General features: G+C 38.8%; 1 protein-coding gene across 2 annotated transcripts in view; it reads left to right on the forward strand.

The window, feature by feature from the left end:
• GSPT1 (G1 to S phase transition 1) overlaps positions 1-19799 on the forward strand; it is a 42757-nt gene that overhangs the window by 5793 nt on the left and 17165 nt on the right. The window contains exons 2-7 of one of the 2 annotated variants that reach the window (XM_044979662.1): positions 9399-9446; positions 9634-9675; positions 10475-10699; positions 11719-11752; positions 13932-14009; positions 19424-19604. In XM_044979662.1, coding sequence (XP_044835597.1) covers positions 9399-9446; positions 9634-9675; positions 10475-10699; positions 11719-11752; positions 13932-14009; positions 19424-19604 — 608 coding nt within the window. Of the gene's footprint in view, positions 1-9398; positions 9447-9633; positions 9676-10471; positions 10700-11718; positions 11753-13931; positions 14010-19423; positions 19605-19799 lie in introns of both variants that reach the window. The other variant, XM_044979661.1, reaches the window with a different exon arrangement.

A 19799-nucleotide genomic window follows, 5' to 3' on the forward strand; every position in this document is an offset into this window, starting at 1 on the left:
GGACTCTGTCAACTTGAAGTCTAGTTTTACAAAACAAAGTCAGAAATGGTTTTGGGCACTTCCTGAATCCCCCTTGCACATTTGGGGTTTTACATTTTCATTTTCCTAGTTTTAATTTATTTTTTTCTCCCCAGCTTGTTGTGTTTAAATATCAATACAAGCAAAAGAAGAAGCTTACAGAGTGAAATAATGAAACTCACTGTAAACAAAGTTTTGCAAATACAAGAAGTTAAGATGAAGAGTTTTTTTTTCTCTAATCTAATTTTATGATAATGTTGCCTATTGCTTATAATAATATTAGGGTAAAAGAGAGAGTGAGTTTAACTTGTCTGCAATAACCTCTTGCTGCTTTATAGATGTGTTCTGACAAGAAGTTTTTAAGTAGGCCTTTATGCCTACATTAAAATGCAGTTGCTCAAGTTTTAGTAATTCTTAGAATATAATTTGAAGTTAGACAGTGTCTCCATACTCTGGGTATCCCAGTTAGCTGTGTAAAGCAAGGCATTAAGTATAGATAATGCAGTATTGGCAAATATAGATCATATTATATTCTTTGTAATAGCTTAGACATTAGAACTAACTTTGAGTGTGTCAGTGTTAAGATACTGAGTTTGATTTTATCTTAAGTGCCATGGAATGTTAAATCTGTCTCATAATCCATCAGGGATATGAGATCTTTTATTTGAAGGTTGTAATTGGAACTCTTAACTGTGTTAATACTGAGCTTGATTCCTTGATCTTTCTTGATCAAAGGCAAGAGTGCTACCAATTGAGCCTTGATTTTTAATCTTACGGGAAGTGATCTCTGGAGGTGGCGGGGTGTATGGGGTATTCTTTGACAATCCACAGGCTTTCATAAAGCCTAGTTGTGTACCAACATGTAGGTTTTAGTGAAACAGGTAAGATACTTCACTACAAGAAATGGGTGTCTTGCCCCATACTAGTTAATGCAAGGTAACTAACATGAGGTAAAATCCTAGTGAGGACAAGGCAGTTTGTAGTTTTCCCTCATGTTGGCGGGTAAAAGTTAATGGGGGAGTGGGGGAGCCTATGGTTTTACCTCAACCCCGCCAACTCACATTAAAACTACAACTGCTTGATTTTCATTGGGATTTTACCTCATGTTTGTTACCACATGTAAAGAACATATTTCTTTTCCTAGGGAAGACAAGGTCTCAGGTTTTGAGGTAGAGAGCAAGACTTTGAATAAATCATTTAGGGCCCAAGTGTAAGTGATATTTTTACAAACCGCTTTATTCACCTGAACTGAATTTCAGAAACTCTTGGAAAATGTTTTTCTTTCTCTATAATTTTAAATATTGTTCATGTCAAATATTTTGAACAGCTCTTGTGCTTCCTGTCTTAACTAGATCATACTGCTTATATTAACTGAGTCTCACATTTTTTTACTGTTGGCTGTGGTTCTCCTGCTTTTATATTTTTAAGTCCGATCTTTAATCTCTTTTTTGGTTTAATTTCCTTTTTCTCCACTTCCTTTTTAAAGAAAGGATAAACATCAGTAATAATTGTATGAGAACTGCTGAAACCATATGGTTATTGTGTAAATATGGTATTCAAATCACAATCATGGAGCAATGATGGAGTCCTAAGGTTACTCAGTTTATAGTCAGTATGGGCATCTTGCATTTCTTCATCCCCCTGTATTCCAAGAATTGCTGTGAAGAAGTTTATGGTATTTGTGTTGCTGCTGGAGCAGCAGAGGGAAAATGACCAAGAGCAGGTCAGATTTTCTCCCATCAGTTATATTCTTTGTGCAAAGGCTGCACAGATGTAGGATGAAAATCTACAGAGGCCATAAAAGGAGGGTGTAGGGGGATAAGAAATGAGTATGACTCAAGCAAATAGAGAGGAGACAGACAAAAGTATGATAGTTGTACCAGTAGTCTAGTGACAACAACTTTAGGACCAAAATCAGGTCTCTTGCTCCCTGGGGCAGAAGGAAATAGGAGTACTGTGGAATTGGTCTCATTTATTGGATGAAGTGAAAAATTCATTGATCCCTTCCCCCATCTATTGAAGAGGAAGTTTGGGGCTATTTATTGAACCACATCAAGCCCTTCTGAGCTAAAGGAAGGGTTGCTATCATGTAGGGCATTTAAAGTGGCAAATGGAAATAAAATGAAGGGAAAGAATAGGAATTCCAGAACCACCTCATAAAAGAAAGAAGTTCAAAAGAGGTGGAGCATGAAATATAGTCAAGAACAAAATTGACTTTGTAACTAAAATAATTAGAAGATTAACAGTCACTGAGCAGTTTTCAGCTACCGTAGATTTATTTCTTGTATCCCAGTTTAACTGACTCTGCTGGCAGTTGTATTCCTACATTTTAGCCACTCTTTCTCTTTTTTTTTTATTTTTCTTCCCAGTCTCCACAAGCTGTCTCTTCTGGACAAAGAAATTTAACTTCCTTTTAATTTAAATATCAATCCAAAGCAGCTTTCTGCTGTTTCTATAGAGCAGTAAACTGTACAGTGAAACTTACCTTGCTAGTACCTTAAACTGCTAATGCGATCACAACTTGCTGACTTACACTCATCATTCTCAACAAAAACAAAATAAGTTGGTACTTCAGAAAGTGGAGCACAACTTGTTTTTAGAGCCCTACCTCTCTTCTCCCTTCAGTATTCCAAGGTCTTGGGGCTATTGTACAACAGAAATACATAGAAGCACAAAATACAATATAAATAATAAGCAACAGATCTGTGTCAGCTATGGTAGAATAATGTGGATTATATAGGCCATATGGTGCATTCTTTCAAAGGTATTTGGGACACTAGAATAGCACTTTAAAACATTAGGATGCATGATCCATTTTGTTGTAATGCAGTTTTATACAGGCTCAATCTGAATATACTTACTCTTTGCCAGAGTCAGAGCTCACTCTAGAAACTGAGCTCTTACCTAATGCAAACAGTATACTGCAATACGCTATATCTTTTCTGATTTTCCACCCTTAACGATCCTGTGTCTGTTATTGGAATGATCAAGTGGTGATAAAGCTGAACAATGTTCCAGATCTCGAACATCTAGGAAGACTGTACGGTCTGTTTAGCTATTGCTGCCACGTTCCACAGTCACTGTATTACCTATATGTTTAATGCCTACTGTAATGTGCTTTGAGAATGGGTGGAATGTGAAAGATGATACATAATACCAAATTCTGTTATGTTAAACTATGTGTAACTGCAAAATTTTGCAGTGTTTTATGTGATCTTCTGTAACACTCGGTGTGAATTAAGATTGACATTCTGATAAAATTGGATTTCCTGGTAAGCTGATGACACCTTGATTGTAAAGACTGTTAGCAGAATGACTTCCACAAATAACGAAGAGCTAGATTTTCAAGCAGAATTTAGAAGTGTGGATAAAAATTTCATAGTGTTCACGTAGGTATGCTATGTATGATAGCAGATGCTACACATGATCTACTAAAGACTGCTTTAGTAAACTGTTGTAAAAAGTGTAAACCCTTAATATGTTGTCTAGACACTTCATGTGGCTTGTGGAAAACTTAAGGAAGTATGAGAAACTTTAGGTATTTGCTAGGGTATGTCGGGGAAAATGGAAGAGCACAAGATACAGGAAACATCATTTAGGATGTTCCCCATTACCTCCTTTGCTTCACTTTACCTTCAGAAGTGCTGTTTGTTGTGACCACCTCTCCAGCTGATGAGCCATCCAGACAGTCTGCCTCAGCTAGGCTTAGGAATTGTTTGGAGCTCATCAGAGGAGATGCCATTTTCCAGGGTGTTTTTTGTAAAGCGTAACATTGACTTAGAAGCGAGATGTCCTCTATTCCGTTATGAATTCCTTGAGTTACCCAGTTACCTTTTTAGGTATCTGTCTTAAAGGATTTTTTCTTTTCAGTAGACCTCTTCATTTTTACACAGAGCACATAGTAAAAGTCTGTCAAAAAGTCTGTCAAACTTGTCTCCTCAATCAGATATTGCTTTCCTATATGTTTGGCACCAACCTCCTAGTACCATAATCTTCCAGGGTAGGTAGAATGTTCATGTCTAAAAAAAATGAGAAGCTGTTTTCAGAAAGGTGTTTACATCACAAAGTCAATATGCACAAACCCAATACTTTTTCTTTTCTAGGGTAGGTCATTTTTAGCTTCCTTCATTTCTAATTATATCTTCTACCATATTAAATTTTTCTGGTGTTCACGTTTTTTTTACGTATTTGCAGATGTTTGTGTTATCCCTTTCCTGCTCTATTGGAGCTATATATATTAAAATCTTTCAGTTTTTTATTGCAAGACAGTTCTTCCAGTTTGTCTTCATCTCCTTAGTACTGAGGTGCCCAGAACTGTTTGTCTAGCTCAGGGGTTGACAACCTTTCAGAAGTGGTGTGCCGAGTCTTCATTTATTCACTCTAATTTAGGGTTTTGCTTGCCAGGAATACATTTTAACGTTTTTAGAAGGTCTCTTTCTATGTCTATAATATATAACTAAACTATTGTATGTAAAGTAAATAAGGTTTTTAAAATGTTTAAGAAGCTTAATTTAAAATTAAATTAAAATGCAGAGGCCCCCGGACTGGTGGCCAGGACCCGGGCAGTGTGATTGCCACTAAAAATCAGCTTGCATGCTGCCTTCAGCATGCATGCCATAGGTTGCCTACCCCTGGTCTAGCTGCAGTCATACTAGAATGTATATATCCACCGCCTAGCTCTGTGAAATTCTTCTGTGGATGCAACTCAAGGTGACACTAGCTCTTTTGCTGTTGCCATATTATATGGTACTTTCATATCTAATTTGACTGATACTTCTGTGGCAAGGTATGCTCTTTGCTGCCTCAGCCTTTCTCCCTTAGACAGTGGGGCCCCGGAGTGAATCAGTCTTACTCCAGAGGTTTTTAATTCTTCGCTCTGATTTATTTTTTCAATATTTACAAGGTGAGCCTCAGGGTAGAAACAAGTAGCTCTCTTAAGCAAAACAAAAAAACAAACTCACAGCACACAAAAGGAGATACTTTACCCTGCCCGTTTTCTGGGGTTTTGTCTTATTATGCTGATTTCTGGTTCCCAGCCCTTCCCCAAACAGCAAACTAGGCTATTTCTCCTACAGGGAGGAGAGCAGCCTTCCTCCCAAGAGAAGCCTTTTCTCCCTTCTGCCACTAACCCTGCTGTAGTTTTTCTCATCCTTCCTCACAGTATCTCAAGGGAAGAGGGGTGTTTAAAGGTCACTGTTAGCCTTTAATTGATTCAGGTGTCTGAGAGGAAAGAGCCTTCGTCATTTTAAGGCTGATATTACTTGCCTTCTACCTTCTCTCTTACAGCTGTCAGATCTGACTTTGTCACATTACCTTGACAGAAGTTCATAATAGGAGCAGCTGCTCCTACTAGGTCAACCTGTTACACTAATAAAATAATACCAACAGGATCTTATAAGAGGGATGAGGCAAAATGCCAGATTTATTGTAAATGTAGAGAGAGCGCAAGAAATCAGGATATGCAATTCAATATAATTTCACTACCATTCCTTATTCACTCTCAAACTCATTCGTACAAGTTCTGCAATTGTTATAGTTACCAGTCTAGAGGTTGCTCGTGGCAGAGTACTAGCCAGATAGCCTGCACACAAGGGTGGAGCTGAGTCTTTGTCAGATGTGCATACGATGCTCCTTGAAGGTGGTTGCAGAGCCAGACTCAGTTTTCAGTCTTTAGAGTCTGTTCTTACAAGATTTTGGCCTTATACAAGTCTATGGGAATTGCTTCATCCTGCTGATGTTTGTTTGAGGTGATTATCAATCAGCAGGTGGCACATCCCTGATGTTTGAGTGTTATCTTGTTCTTTGGAGTCATGGGGGGGCACTTGGGTGGATTCCGGCCTGGTCTGCGCATTTTTTGGCCAATCGAGACTGAAGTTGTAATTCTTAGGCTGGCACTTCCCTGATTCATTCTTTATCTAAATCAGTTTATTCTTTATCTAAATCAAGCATCTATTCACATACATCCTCTGTTTTAACATACATTTATTACTTTACTATTTCTTAACTATTAGCAACTCTCAGGATGTTGCAAATCTACTTAAACTTTAACATATATAGCAAACAAGTTAAAAGCTACTAAACTGTGTTCTGTTTGGAAGAACAATTACAGTTGTTTTTGAGAACAGACTTTCTGTCTTAGGATGTGTTAACACAATTAGCAGTTTGGCCTTGCATGTTTCTCACATAGAGGGAGAGACACAGAAATGGAAAAATCAAGAGGCCTAAGCTGTGGGGAATTCAATTGAATTCAATCTTATCCCTTGTCTCTCTTGGCCTCAGACTTGTTATAAACATACACTTTATGGTTCTAATACAGAAATTTCCTGATATGGTCCAACAAACCCACATTCCCTCCTTCTTCGTGTGATACTTCCCATTTCCAATATCTCAATTCTCTGTGGAGGAGTTGCTTTCTTGTTGTTGTCCTCAAACCCATTGTGCCTATGGGTTTAGAAACCGTAGTGCAGAGCTTCAGCAAGCTGGCTTTTGATCCAGTACTATGATGAGAGAAGCTGAACAGAAAATAGCTTTTCTTTTCCTGCAAAAAGTTTTGAGATTTCAAACATGTTCCTGTTCTGCATAATGATGAAAGGAGACACTTTTTGAATTTTTTGCAGGAAAAAATTAGACACCCACCCCAGAATAACACATAGCCTGGTGGGTAGGGTGCTCATCTGTGATGTGACCGAGAAGGGACTTTGAATCTGGGTCTCCCACATCCCAAGTTAGTGCCCTAACCATTGGAATATTGGCTATTCTGGGGTATCGCTCTAACAGTTTTAGTTTAGATGAATTGGTGTTTTTCTATGAAAAATGTTCTGTCAGATTCCCAACCTGCTCAAACGATATGTGCTGCTGTGCATATGGTTTATAGGAGAGGAAAAACAAACAAACCTCTTTGATCTACTTATCACAGTGTTTCTATTTCAAGGCAAATGAAAGTACAATAAACATTGGATAGATTTTTTTCATTTGCAGGCAAGAGACCATGTGGAAAACGTCAGTCCTAAAGGTGAATGTCTTGAAAAATCACAAGCATGTGTAAATGAGATTGTATTGGAAATGATTTTTCAGCCTTGACCACAGAGAATGCATTAAGTTGCTAGCTGAAATTTCGGAAGTGATGTAATCTAGAAAAAGGAGTTTGGAGTTGGACTTAGATCCTAGTTCCAGCTATTCTACTTACTGTTCAGTGTTAGGTGAATAAGGCGATTTTTGTTTCTTGGATTCCCATCTGTAAAATGGGGGGTCTTAACCACTTTTATAAAGAATATTAAGGTCCTCAATTTGGATGAATTGTACTATAAGTAAGGCTGAGAGTCTGTCATGGAAGTCACGGATTCCATGACTTTCCAGGACTTCTGCAGTGCCTGGTGCGACTGGCATGGGGGCCGCCTGAGCAGCTTGGGCAGCCCCTGGGCCAGCCGCAGCAACCACTGCTGGGGCAGTCGCGGGCCGCTGTACCTCTCCCACCTCAGCACCAGCAGGAGTTTAGGTGTGGGAGGGGGCTCAGGCTAAGACAGGGAGTTGGGATGTGGGAGGGGGTGAGGGCTCTGGTTGGTGCTTACTTTGGGGTGGGGAGGGCTCCCTGGAAGTGGCAACATGTTCCTAGGTGGAGGTGCAGCCAGGCGGCTCTGCATGCTGCATCCACGTTCAGGCACCACACCCGCAGCTTCCATTGGCTGTGGTTCCTGGCCAATGGGAGCTGCAGAGCAGGCGCTCGGGGTGGGGTCAGTACGCGGAACCCCCCTGGCCACATCTCCACCTAGGGGCCACAGGGACATGCCGGCCGCTTCTGGGAGCCGTGCGGAGCCGGGTAGGGAGCCTGCCAGCCCCATTAGGCCCCCCCCAGCACCAGCATGACCCATGTCCCCTCTCGCACCCTTCCTGCAAGCCTTGTAGTCTAGTATTCTGCCATTTTCTCCTACACTGCTCCAGTCTATGACAGCCTGCAATGAACACATGCCACAGAACTAAAGCAAAGTAGCTGAGGGTCCAGTTTCTCTTCATTGCTCTCTGTGATGCTTTGAGACATTTTTTCAATGTTCAGGTCTTTCGTGAATATAGTTCAAATACCTAAAGTAGTACAGGAGTCTGGGCTGTATGCTAAGTGTGGAGGGAGCAGAGCTAACAACACTGCCAAGTAAAGGATATGGGATTGGTAAGGAACTAGTCAAAGGTAAAGCAACAATGTGGATGGAGATGCTGTTTTTGACATACTGTAGTTGCTCATGTCATTTCACAGAGACCCTTGAGGTCTGATTTACCCTAGAAAAATTAAACTGATTAAATCCCCCAGAACATTTTGTACTCACATGTAAAAATGTTCCAAAGAGTCAAATGGTCTAATAACTGGTTGGAATGGACTATCTGAGCAGGTTTAATTAGTTACAACTCAACGTGACCCAATTTAAAGGTAGCATTACTGCAGACCAATTGGAATAGTACAAGGAATGTTTGGTTGAACTTGACTCCAGGTTACTAATGGCCCTGTGAAATCTTCTAGAATGTATTTCTTCTTGGAACTGTACTGAGGTTTATAGGATAGAGTGTATTGTAACTAAAATGGCTTAAGATGCCAAAGTGAATATTAAGGAAAATATCTTAAACCAGTTCAACATGTGTGGATGCAATAAATCATTATGCTTAATCTGGTCCAATTATAAATGGTTCAGTTCTTCAATTTGGAAAAAACATTAGAGAGAAGCTTTGATATTAGGGAGGATCTTAAAATTTATTAGCCTTAAAAAATGATTTTACCAGTCACTTGTTTTTATTTCTTACCATGTTTGGTAATTATGGCAGATCTTTGCTTAAACAAGGGCTCACTTGTTTCCTGCCCTGTTTTAATTTCCTATTTGATCATACAGTGAAGCCATTAGACATCCAGATACTGTGCTGATGGGCACTATAGAAATTCTACAAGATGAATAACTTTTTTCTATACAATAGAAAGATCTCACAAACAAAAGATTACTTCATTCCAGATAGTGAAATTACATTTCAGTGTATTAAACTCTTAACAAAACTCAAATAGCTAGAATACGCAAAAAGAATTGTGAAGTAAAATGCACATGTACAACAATTGCTTCCCCTAAATTTGCTTTGGAGTCTCTTAAATACAGGGGGGGACAGGGGGACTTCCCCCTCAAACTGTCATATGTAACCGTTCTTAAAATACAGTATACCAGCTTTAGTAGAATTCTTTCATACTAGAAGGTTGTATTTAGTGCCCTCTTGTAGGGAGGAGGGAGTATTTTTATTAGATATGGTTTTATTTGTTGCTGTGATAAATTTGATAGAACTCTGGTCTTTATGGGATTAGCTTGAAATTAATAACATCTGATTCTTGTTTTAAAAGTAACATTTTTTTGTTTAAGGAGCATCTGCAGAGTCTTCTCAAGAGGCGCAAACAGCATCTTGTGAAGGTACTGGGTTTTCATGTTTGAAAATCTTTTGTAGCGCCAATAAATGGGATTAAGAAAAATAGATATTTTTAGTAATTGCAGAAAACATCTTTATTAAAGTGTTCATGGTGGTATTCCAAAGTTGTTTGTTTGATATTGCTGGCTTCACATTAAGCAAATGTACATAATGCCTCAATTTTTTGTTTAGGTTCAAATGTTGCTGTTAGTATGGAAGTCTCAGAACCTGTTGGTAAGACATGGCCATTAACAGTTTCTAATATCACTTGGGTTGATTTATTGTTAGCTAAAATGAAGGCTGCCTTAATTGGGCCTTTGCAGTTTGGTTGGTACAAAACTCTCAGTATCACTGCTGTGTGCCTGAATCAGAAAAGAGACTTAATGGGATACTAAAATACCACTGCAGTAAATTTTGTGATGGCAGATGTAATGGGATTATTTGAACACTGAAGAAGAATATTCTGTATTTTCTACACTTCCTTTCTTCAATACATTCATTATTTCAGCTTATAAAATAGTCTCAATATTTCATGCCATGACATGCTCCCTATTGAGTAAGCGAAACAAGTCATAATGTGTTGAATGTAAAGATGCCATATTTTTCCTGATTTTGTATGCAACTTTCCCTTTTTCTGCTAAAATTGTGGTAGTCTTCAGTGCAGTTTTCAGTACAGATATTAGTCTGTAGTTGGCCATTATGCTATTCTAAGTCTGTGTTTGGGTTTTCTTTTTCCCCATAAAAATGCTGCTTTGTTAAAATAGAAGTGTCTTAAATCCCTGAGAGTCATAATTTTCTGATGTCAGCAGCCAAGCTTGCTTGAAAGTTAGTGGTAATATCCATTTCAAACAAAGCAGAGAGTACCTGCTTTGCATGCCAGGACATCCACAAACTGAATATCTGAAAAGCAGAAAAGTTGCATCTTGATTTAAAAAAAAAAAATTAGTTTGTTATTGCTGGAGCGAAAATATTGACTAGCTTTTCTGAGTTACATTTTTAATTTATTTGAATGTACTTCGTTTCACTCTAGTAGAAAATGGAGAGACAGAAATGTCCCCTGAAGAATCATGGGATCACAAAGAAGAAACATGTGAAGCAGAGCTAGGAGGTGGCCCATCAGGAGATGCAGGGCATACTGAGGAGGGTGCCCAGGAAATGATGGAGGAAGAGGAGGAAATACCAAAACCTAAATCAGTAGTAGCACCACCAGGTGCTCCTAAAAAAGAACATGTGAATGTAGTATTCATTGGGCATGTAGGTAAGTTACAGATAAACAACTGCAGGGCAAGGGATAGAGATTTTTGATAATGTGAATAATAAGTTCTTGTATAACTCTGTCCTTTAATGAATCCAAATTGTGACTTTCGCTCTCCCTTTCTAGGTTAACAGGTTACTAGAATTGGCAGAATAATTTTTAGATAAGATTGACAAATATTAGTAATATTTCTTTGGAATCTAATAAACTAGGTTATTATGTACAATTTTGGCTGAAGATTTGAATCTTTGGAGCAGAGGCGTTGCTTGTCTAGAATAATTAGGTTGCATGAATAACCCCATCATAGATGAATGATCATTGATAGCTCTTCCAGTATCATATTCTGATACTTCTTAATATAAAAGTTAATATCTGTGAAATACTATTTTCTTCCTTTTACAAAAATGCTGTTGCTGTTCAATTTTATGACATTCTTTAGAATGATCAGGGCTGGCCTCTCACCCACTGCATAGCTGGTGCTGTGCTGCAAGTTAGGTGAAGGCTACCTAAAAACCTCTCCTGCAAAAAACCAAAGTCCTTTGCCAGAAAATGTTTCCTTTTAATCCATTTCTGGTAAAACCATACCTGAAATATTGGTGCTACACAACCAAAATGTTAACAAATTGGAGAATTCGGAGAGAAGCAACAGAAATGGAGGAGTTGACTAGAAATTGAGAAACACTCATACGCCACTGTCCCACTGTAAGTGTTTTTAAATCAAAAAAAGCGAAGGATGAAAGTGTGAAGGATGGAAAATAATTATTAAGGGTGATAGGGGAAAATACAGACTGAATATATTTTACTGACAATGAAATCTTAAATTGGGGAATAATCTTCCAAGAGAAGTGGTAGAAGCTCCATTGGGACATTTTAAAACTAAACAGGACAAATTACTAAAAATATGTCCTACAAGACAATGCTATCTTGTCATGAAATGGGTTTAAAAGACCTAACTTTCTCTTTTTTTTAATACTTAAAACTAAATGACTTTGTAAAGTATCTTTCTTTTGTATGTTTGTTAGATGCTGGTAAATCAACCATTGGAGGACAAATAATGTACGTAATTTAAAAAAAATAAGATTTCTTTGAATTGTTAGAATCTTTTAATATTGTGATTTATAACGTGGTGGGAAGTAAATAGTATGATTGATGGTTTTAGTGAGCATAGACTGTTTTTGTTTAATGAAATACCACTCCAGGTCTATTAATTTAGTAAGCCATTGTCTTTGATTTGTTAGCTTCAGTGTTAGTCTTATTGCTCAGGAGTGTCATTTGCTTAACGAACGCATAACTATACAAGGCATATTTTACTAAATAACAAATAAGTTTCTTTAGAATATTAGATGCCATTTTTTCTGAGAGCTGTTCTTTAAAACTGATGTTCAGATTGATTAATCTCTTGTTAAATTTTGTCCCATGTGAGATTTTAAAAACGTTTAATTTGAATATGCTCAGCCTCTGACATTAGCATTATCATTCATATATTGAAATCCAGATATTGATTTTAAATCATACCAGATTATAAATTGTCAACTTTCTTTATATACATTAAACATGTACCGAACAAATCTGGAATAACTTTCCCATAGAAGAAGTTTCTTCATAAGGCCAGCCTTTTAGAAGTTGGCTTTTACTATGCAGCACAATGTCACTCTCTTAAGCCATAAGAATATATTTTAATATCTGTCACTGGAAGCACTCATTATCCACTTAGGTGTTAATTTTTAAAAATTCTGTGAAGATACTTTGTATCAATTAGTTCCATAAGTTAGTTCTGCAGTTTTTTATTTTTTATGCCTTTTTTAAAATTTCGTTGAATATCCCTTTTTTATTAGAAAAAGTAAATGTCTGTTGTACCTTCTCTCAGCCATTAATTATTCTGAATGCTGCTATAATTTCCCCACTTACTAGTTTCCTTTCTAAATTAAACAGACTCACTCTTACCACTACAAGATCAGATTGACGCTTTAAGGAAAAGCAACATACCTGATATGTTAGTATTATACAAAGAGTATCTAATATATCTCTCTAGGCTTTTAATATGCAAAAGATCTGTGGAAAAATGGCAATTTTCCTTTCCTTGCCAATTTAAGAAGGCACTGGTCAAAAGTATCCATCTTCAGACTTCACCCAACTGTTAGCATTTTTCTTTTATGTAAATTTATCATATGCCAAGGTTTCTGATTTGTATTACCATTTTGTAGTTCTATGGGCAGTGACTCAGTCACTTATGATCTGGTTTGGTTTAGAATATAATGCTTTTAGTTGCTGATACCTCTTTTCTTTTCCTTTTCTCCTTTTATATTTTGTGTGTCTTCTACATGGTTTTATTGTTGTCTCTAATATTTATTTGTTTTAAGATTAACAAATAAATTGGAAGTTTTTACTAATCCAATCTTCTGTAACTGTTGTGTTCTAACTATGGATGTCTCTGTATATGCATATATTTTCCTTTAAACACTTGTTTTAAAATAATCCAGAAAAATAGCACTTACTTGATTAAAACACATTCTGAATGAAGACATTGGGAGGTCATGTCTGTGAAACGAATATATAAGATTTTGTACACTTTTAAAATTTATTAAATTGAAGCATTTTAAAATGCAATATACAACCTTATATTTTTTTTGTTTTTAAGTATGTCATTTGTATACAGTAGAGCTCATATAGTAGGTAGGCTTATGCCTTGTTTGCTCTGTACTTTAACAGATAGCCAAAAATACTTTTTGAATTATGGAATTGCTCTTCTGAGAGCAGATATTCCATTGTTACCCTTTTCAGACAGTACCTCAGATCTACAGAGTAATCAGATCATATATTCCAGGGGTTCTCAAACTTCATTGCACCACAACCTCCTTCTGACAACAAAAATTTCTACATGACCCCAGGAGGGGGGGACCAAAGTATGAGCCCACCCGAGCCCCGCCACCCCAGGTTGGTGGGCCAAGGGCTTCAGCCCCCGGCAGGAGGACCTGTAACCTGTGCCCCACCACCTAGGGCTGAAGCCCACGGTCTTCAGCTTCATCTCTAGGCAGTGGAGCTTGGGCTTTGGCTTCGGACCCAGATCCCAGCAAGTCTAATGCCAGCTCTGGCAACCCCATTAAAAGGAGGTTGTGGCCCACTTTGGGGTCCCAACCCACAGTTTGAGAGCTGCTGATATACTCCATTAGAATAGAAACTTAGCTGCCATGTAGTTAATGTAAAATGTCTTCTTTTTTTCTTCCCCACGCCCTAGGTACTTGACAGGAATGGTTGACAAAAGAACACTTGAGAAATATGAAAGAGAAGCTAAAGAGAAAAACAGAGAAACCTGGTATGAATCTTACTTAAGAATATACCATGACATCCTTTTTTAGCTCCTGAGAGAAGACTGTTTTGAAGTTTTCCTTTCAGTATTTGGTTCCTTTTGATTTTTCCAGCCAGGGCTTTGATGTGTGCCACATTATGCAGTGCATTCCATGCTGGAGCAGATTTTGCTTCCATATCATACAGAATATTGCCTTAATTTGTGGTGCTGCACAATAGCAGCTGATTGGTGGGGGTGATGGAAGAAGAAAACTATCCTCAGACAGCCAGGGCACCCTTGCGTCTTCCGGCCCTTCCCCTATAGGTACTGTATGAAAGACGTGTCAGAGAAAGAGGCTTACAGTTCTGGTGGATAGGGAGGGAGGTAGCAGGCTGGATCACAAAACTTTTCACCTAATGGGATGAGTGAATGAAATAGGACCCTGTACTGTTAGCCTCTGAGGCTGTGAAGAGTCACCCTGCTGCCTCCTTCCTCCGCCAACAGTTCCTGGGCAGCCGTGTACCCTCTCAGAAGCATCTCCTGCTTCTTGGAGGGATGGAGACGGCGTGCAGTAGAAGAGGACCTCATTAGAGGTAATAGCTATGAAGCAATGCAGAGAGGTAGATTTTTACCTGAATTAATTGTATTTGGACAAGGTAGAGGGATAGAAGGTGGCATGAATTAATTGTATTGAGGTAAGCCTATGTGGGGACCATCTTTTCTGTTAAAATCCTATGACAAAACCACATAGGATCCCTCCACAAAATCCTGAGTATTCTGAGCAGAGACCTTCTCCCCCTTCCATATCCTGTTTCAGAAATGCTTTGAGTCATACAGTGAGGGAACATCTTTTTAAAAACAAGTTTCAAACTTAAAATATGGCATGATGTGCAACTGAAATGTGAAACACAGATGTCAGTGGTCACACATTTCGGTGACACATTAACAGGATTGTAAGTTGAGAGGTATGTCTTCAGCCCTTTGCCCTGTTCCTTTTGAGGGACCCCTCTCATGTGTTAACTGCTTCTTCAGCAGGTCCAGACTATGTGCTCTGGAAGTTATAGAGGAGGTTCCTCCTTTTCATCAGAAAAAGGGATTCTACGCTCAGTACTTTCTGATCCCCAAGCCCAAGGAAGGGGTGAGACCTATCCTCAGTCTCTGCGATCTCAACAATTCATGTTTATGAGATTCTGTGTGGTTATCCTGGCTACTTTTTTCCCCACATTGAATCACAATGATAGGTTTGTTCTCGGTCTTCAGGACACCTATTTTCATGTAGCAATTTTCCCAGGACACAGGAAACCTATGAGATTTCTTGTCGCCAGTCAACTCTATCAGTACACAGTTCTCACCTTTGGCCCATCATCACCCTTGTGCATCTTTACCAAATGCATGACAATGGTAACAGCAGTCTATCTCAGAAGAAGGGGAATTCATCTCTTCCTGTACCTAGACAATTGGCTAGTGAAAGGCATTTCTGAGGAACAAGTCCTCAGTTCACACGGGACCTCTTCGATTGATTGGGGTTGACTTTGACTCCAACTCAGAAATCGAGTTCTGTGGGGCCTACTAGACTATGAATTTGAGGTCTTTTCTCCTACATGTGTGACTGCAAACTGTTCAGTTTGTTGTCTGGATCTCCAATCTCATCTCACCACGGTCCATGTATACCTGAAGTTAGTTACGTGGTTCAACATTTGAAGTTGTCTTCATCCTCTTCGTCATGGTTGAAGTTGGTCTGTCGTGAGCAGCCTGTCATAAGAAAGGCTTATCTGAGGGCCTCCAGAGATACTGGACACTTTACAGTGGTGGGAAAAACAGAACAATGTGTACCAGGGTATTATTCATTTTGCCCATCCTCTTCCAACCAGAACTGTAGTCACTGATGCTCCCCCACATGCTGTGGACACACATCTAGGAATGTTAAAGGTTCATAGTTTGCGGTCAGGGCAGGAAGCATCATGTCATATCAAAGTAGTGGAGTTTCAAGTCATTTACAGTGCCTTCAGGGATCAGATGAGGAAAGCAATGGTTCACATACTCACCACCAATACCATTGCAGTGTGTTATGTGAATAAGCAGGGAGGAGCCTACTCCAACCAACTTTGTCAGGAAGCAATACATTTTTGGCATTTCTGCATCAAGGAAGACATCGTACCCACAGTAACACGCTTACCGGGCTCTCAAAACCAGTTGGCTGGCCATCTCAGCAGGACTTTCTCCAACAATCATGAGTGGTCTCTAAAGAGCAGCATGGTGAGGCTATTTTCAGGGTATGAGGCATCCCATTGATCAACCTAGGTGCAACAAAGGACAACAAGAAGAGCCGTCAGTTTGGTTCCCGAGGGGACTTGCTGCAAGATCTCTAACCAATGCCTTCCTTCAGTACTGAGGAATGCATCTGATGTATGCCTTTCTCCATACCCCTTTCATATTATCCTCAAACTGGAGTTGGACCAATTCATACTTTCTTGGCCAAGCCAGCACACTGTGTTGATTCTCCTTCTTTCTCAGTTTATCTGTTCGACCACCCAAATCTCTTCCTCTCCTTCTGACCTACTTCAGTACCATGGCCAGGTTGTTCATTCGGCACTGAGTAATCTACACCTCAGGAGATGGCTGGTACATGGCTAGAGGAGAAAGAAGGGTAATTCTCAGAAGCAATTCAGAGGATCCTGCTTAATAGTAGAAAACCATCTATTAGAGCTACTTCTTTGGCTTAAGTGGATGCATTTTTCAGTTGGGCTGAATTCCCTTAGATATCAACGAATGTTGGCTCATGTTCAGGACATTTTAGACTATCCTTTACATTTAAAGTCCTTTAGGTCTGGTTCTTAGCTCATTGAGGGTTCACTTGGCAGTTCACTTGAGGGAACTCATTGGAGTTCCATCCTCCGTTCCAAGGAAAATGTTTTCTTAAACTTCATGGCAGTGAGATTTCTGAAAGGTATAGTCTCCCTGTTTCCTCCTGTGAAGGAAATGAACCCATTGTGGGACTCTAATACTGTGCTGGCCACCCTCATGGTTCTTCCATTTGAGCTGATGACAACCTACTCGTAGGCTATATTTTGGGAGACACTCTCCTGTGGCTTTAACATCTGCAACAAATCAGCAAATTACAAACCTTTCTATAGTCAGTTTTTCAAAGACAGTGTCCTTAAAACCACATCCAAAGTTTTGTCTAAGGTGATTTCATAGTTTCACCTTAATCAGGGTTATGTATTTGACTATTTACTTTCCTAAGCCACACTCAAATGCAAATGAGCAGTATCTCTATACGTTAAAATGCCAAGCACTACTGCATTCTATCTGGAAAGCACTAAACCATTTAATTCACCACCTCAAATATTTTTTGTCTCCTATGCGGATTGGATGAAAAGTCAGCCGATCTCCATGCAGATGATTTCCAGACCATGGCTTTTGGAGTAGCTCAGGCTGCGCCCCACAGACATTACAGGCTCATTCGTTGAGAGCCCAGGTGACATCGATCTCATTGCTCAGTCATTCTTCAATATTGGACATTTGTAGGGATGCTCAATGGTCTTCCGTGCATACTTTTACCAAACATTATGCTATTACAACATCATATAGGTCAGATGCAAACATTGGGACAGAAGTTCTACAGTCATTGTTCACTGCTTGTGAGTCACCTGAGTGGAATATGTCACCATTTGAAGAAGAAAAATGTTTACTTGTATTGTAATTGCTGTTTTTCAAGATGTGGGTGCAGATATGTGTGTTCTACTCAAGTTGTGCACGCCTGGCGCACCAAAACTGGAGTAGAATACATGTCTGCACCTGAATCTCAAACAGTTACAATACAGGTAAGTAAGTACCTGTCTTTTCCCCATCCCTTCCTCCCTCCCCCGAAAAAGCTTGAATCCATGTCTACACACTCACCTTTGAGATCTAGAAAACTGATTCAGAAGCATGATCTGGCTTCCTGGAGTATGCCTCCTTGGGAGATCATGAAATGTTCTTTTCAGATGGCAAAGGATATCTCCTCTTTCTGCCAAGAAAATAACTTGTTAACATTTGTTTATTGAAAGGGGAATCATAGGAGATCCTAGCAATTCCTGCTACATGCTATGTCACACCAATTACTTGGGGTGAACAGATCATCTCAGGTTTGGGTCTCTCAAAACCTGTCCCTTTTGGGGGGGAGGGGGGAAGAGGGGCGGGCGGAGGGAGGGGAGGGTTAGTTTATGTTCTTCCTAGAAGGCATCAGATCTGCCTTATATCCGAGACAAGGTTTCACTCACATATAATACAGGTAGTAAATAGAGACTATTAAAACATTATTATTGAAGAAACAACTGTCTCTCCAGCTTGAATCTTTGACACAACATGTTTTCATCCTTTACCTTTGTCAAATAGACCTTTATTTGAAACTATCAGATTCCCTATTGAAACAAGGACTTTATAATTGCATGTCCAAGTTTGGGTCAGCACACTTCCATCCTTTATCAATAAATAAATAATATGAAATTATGATGGAAAATGTTAGAAAATAGAGAATTACAGTTGTCATAGCAATTTTAACTCTGTCCCTGTTCGTCACGTGGAATATTATATACCAACCTGGTGTTAGCATTAAAGGATTAAGATATTAATTGAGGCATTGGAAAGAATAACTGAACTTCTAGTCATGTGAAATCTGTTTTGATATTATGGCAACAGTTTTGGGGACTTGGAAGTAGAGTGGGTGGTGAGTGTGAAAGAAAGTTGAAGCAAAGGTAAATTTATTTGATTCTGCGCTGGCAATCACATTTGAATGCCTAGAAGAGCATGTATATGAAAGAGTGTACAAAATTGCACATCTATTTGAAATTGTGCCTAAGAGCAGTGAGCACTCGAGTGGGCAAAAATTGAAAACCTAGGCACTAGAAACATCAAACTGCCTGTAATTGTTTTGATGCCATAAGGTCATATTTATTTCATAACTAACTTTAACAAAGCACACATTCTCTAGGAAGGATGGTATGTGCCAGCTCAAAACCAGTTTTGTTATCTGTGCATAAAAGGCAGAAAGCATTGAAACTTTTTTTCCATTATCAAGTTGACCATTAATCTGTTGGAGTTTCTTCAGATAGCAGTTTATCTCTAAGCTGAGGAGAAGCATGAAGTGTATGTATGTGCTTAAAACGTAACTTTTTGGGGAATTAAGTCATGAAAGTAAGGGTTTGGAATAACAGTATCGTCTTAGCCATCACCAGAGGTAGAATTAGCTTAGTGCTGTAGTAGTAATGATTTAGCACTACAAGGGTGTCCACCTGTCTGTACAAAATCTTACATCTATCTGCCACAATCTTAGAAATGCTTATAAAGTTGTAAGTGTTCAGGTAGTTTAAAACATTGTATATGAAAAACAGTCTTTAAGAAAAACCAAAATATTAGTGTAGTAAATATTAATGCAGAACTAGAATAATGTATTTTTGCAGGTACCTGTCTTGGGCCTTAGACACAAATCAAGAAGAACGAGACAAAGGTAAAACAGTAGAAGTGGGCCGTGCCTATTTTGAAACAGAGAAGAAACACTTCACAATCCTAGATGCCCCAGGGCATAAGAGCTTTGTTCCAAATATGATTGGCGGGGCTTCTCAAGCTGATCTGGCTGTGTTGGTAAGAAAAACAAATTGGACATCTACACATAATGGTATTGCTACAAATAGCTAGATCAGAATTACATATATAAGAATATCTCGTCAGTTGTGGTCTCTGAAATTTTCAAATCTTAATGTAGCAATCTTGTAATATTTGTATGTAATTCAGTTCTGATAGGTGCACTGTAACCCAGCTTCTAATGTCAGCACTGTT

The sequence above is a fragment of the Mauremys mutica genome, chromosome 11 (assembly GCF_020497125.1).
Source record: "Mauremys mutica isolate MM-2020 ecotype Southern chromosome 11, ASM2049712v1, whole genome shotgun sequence".
Classification (NCBI taxonomy): domain Eukaryota; kingdom Metazoa; phylum Chordata; order Testudines; family Geoemydidae; genus Mauremys; species Mauremys mutica.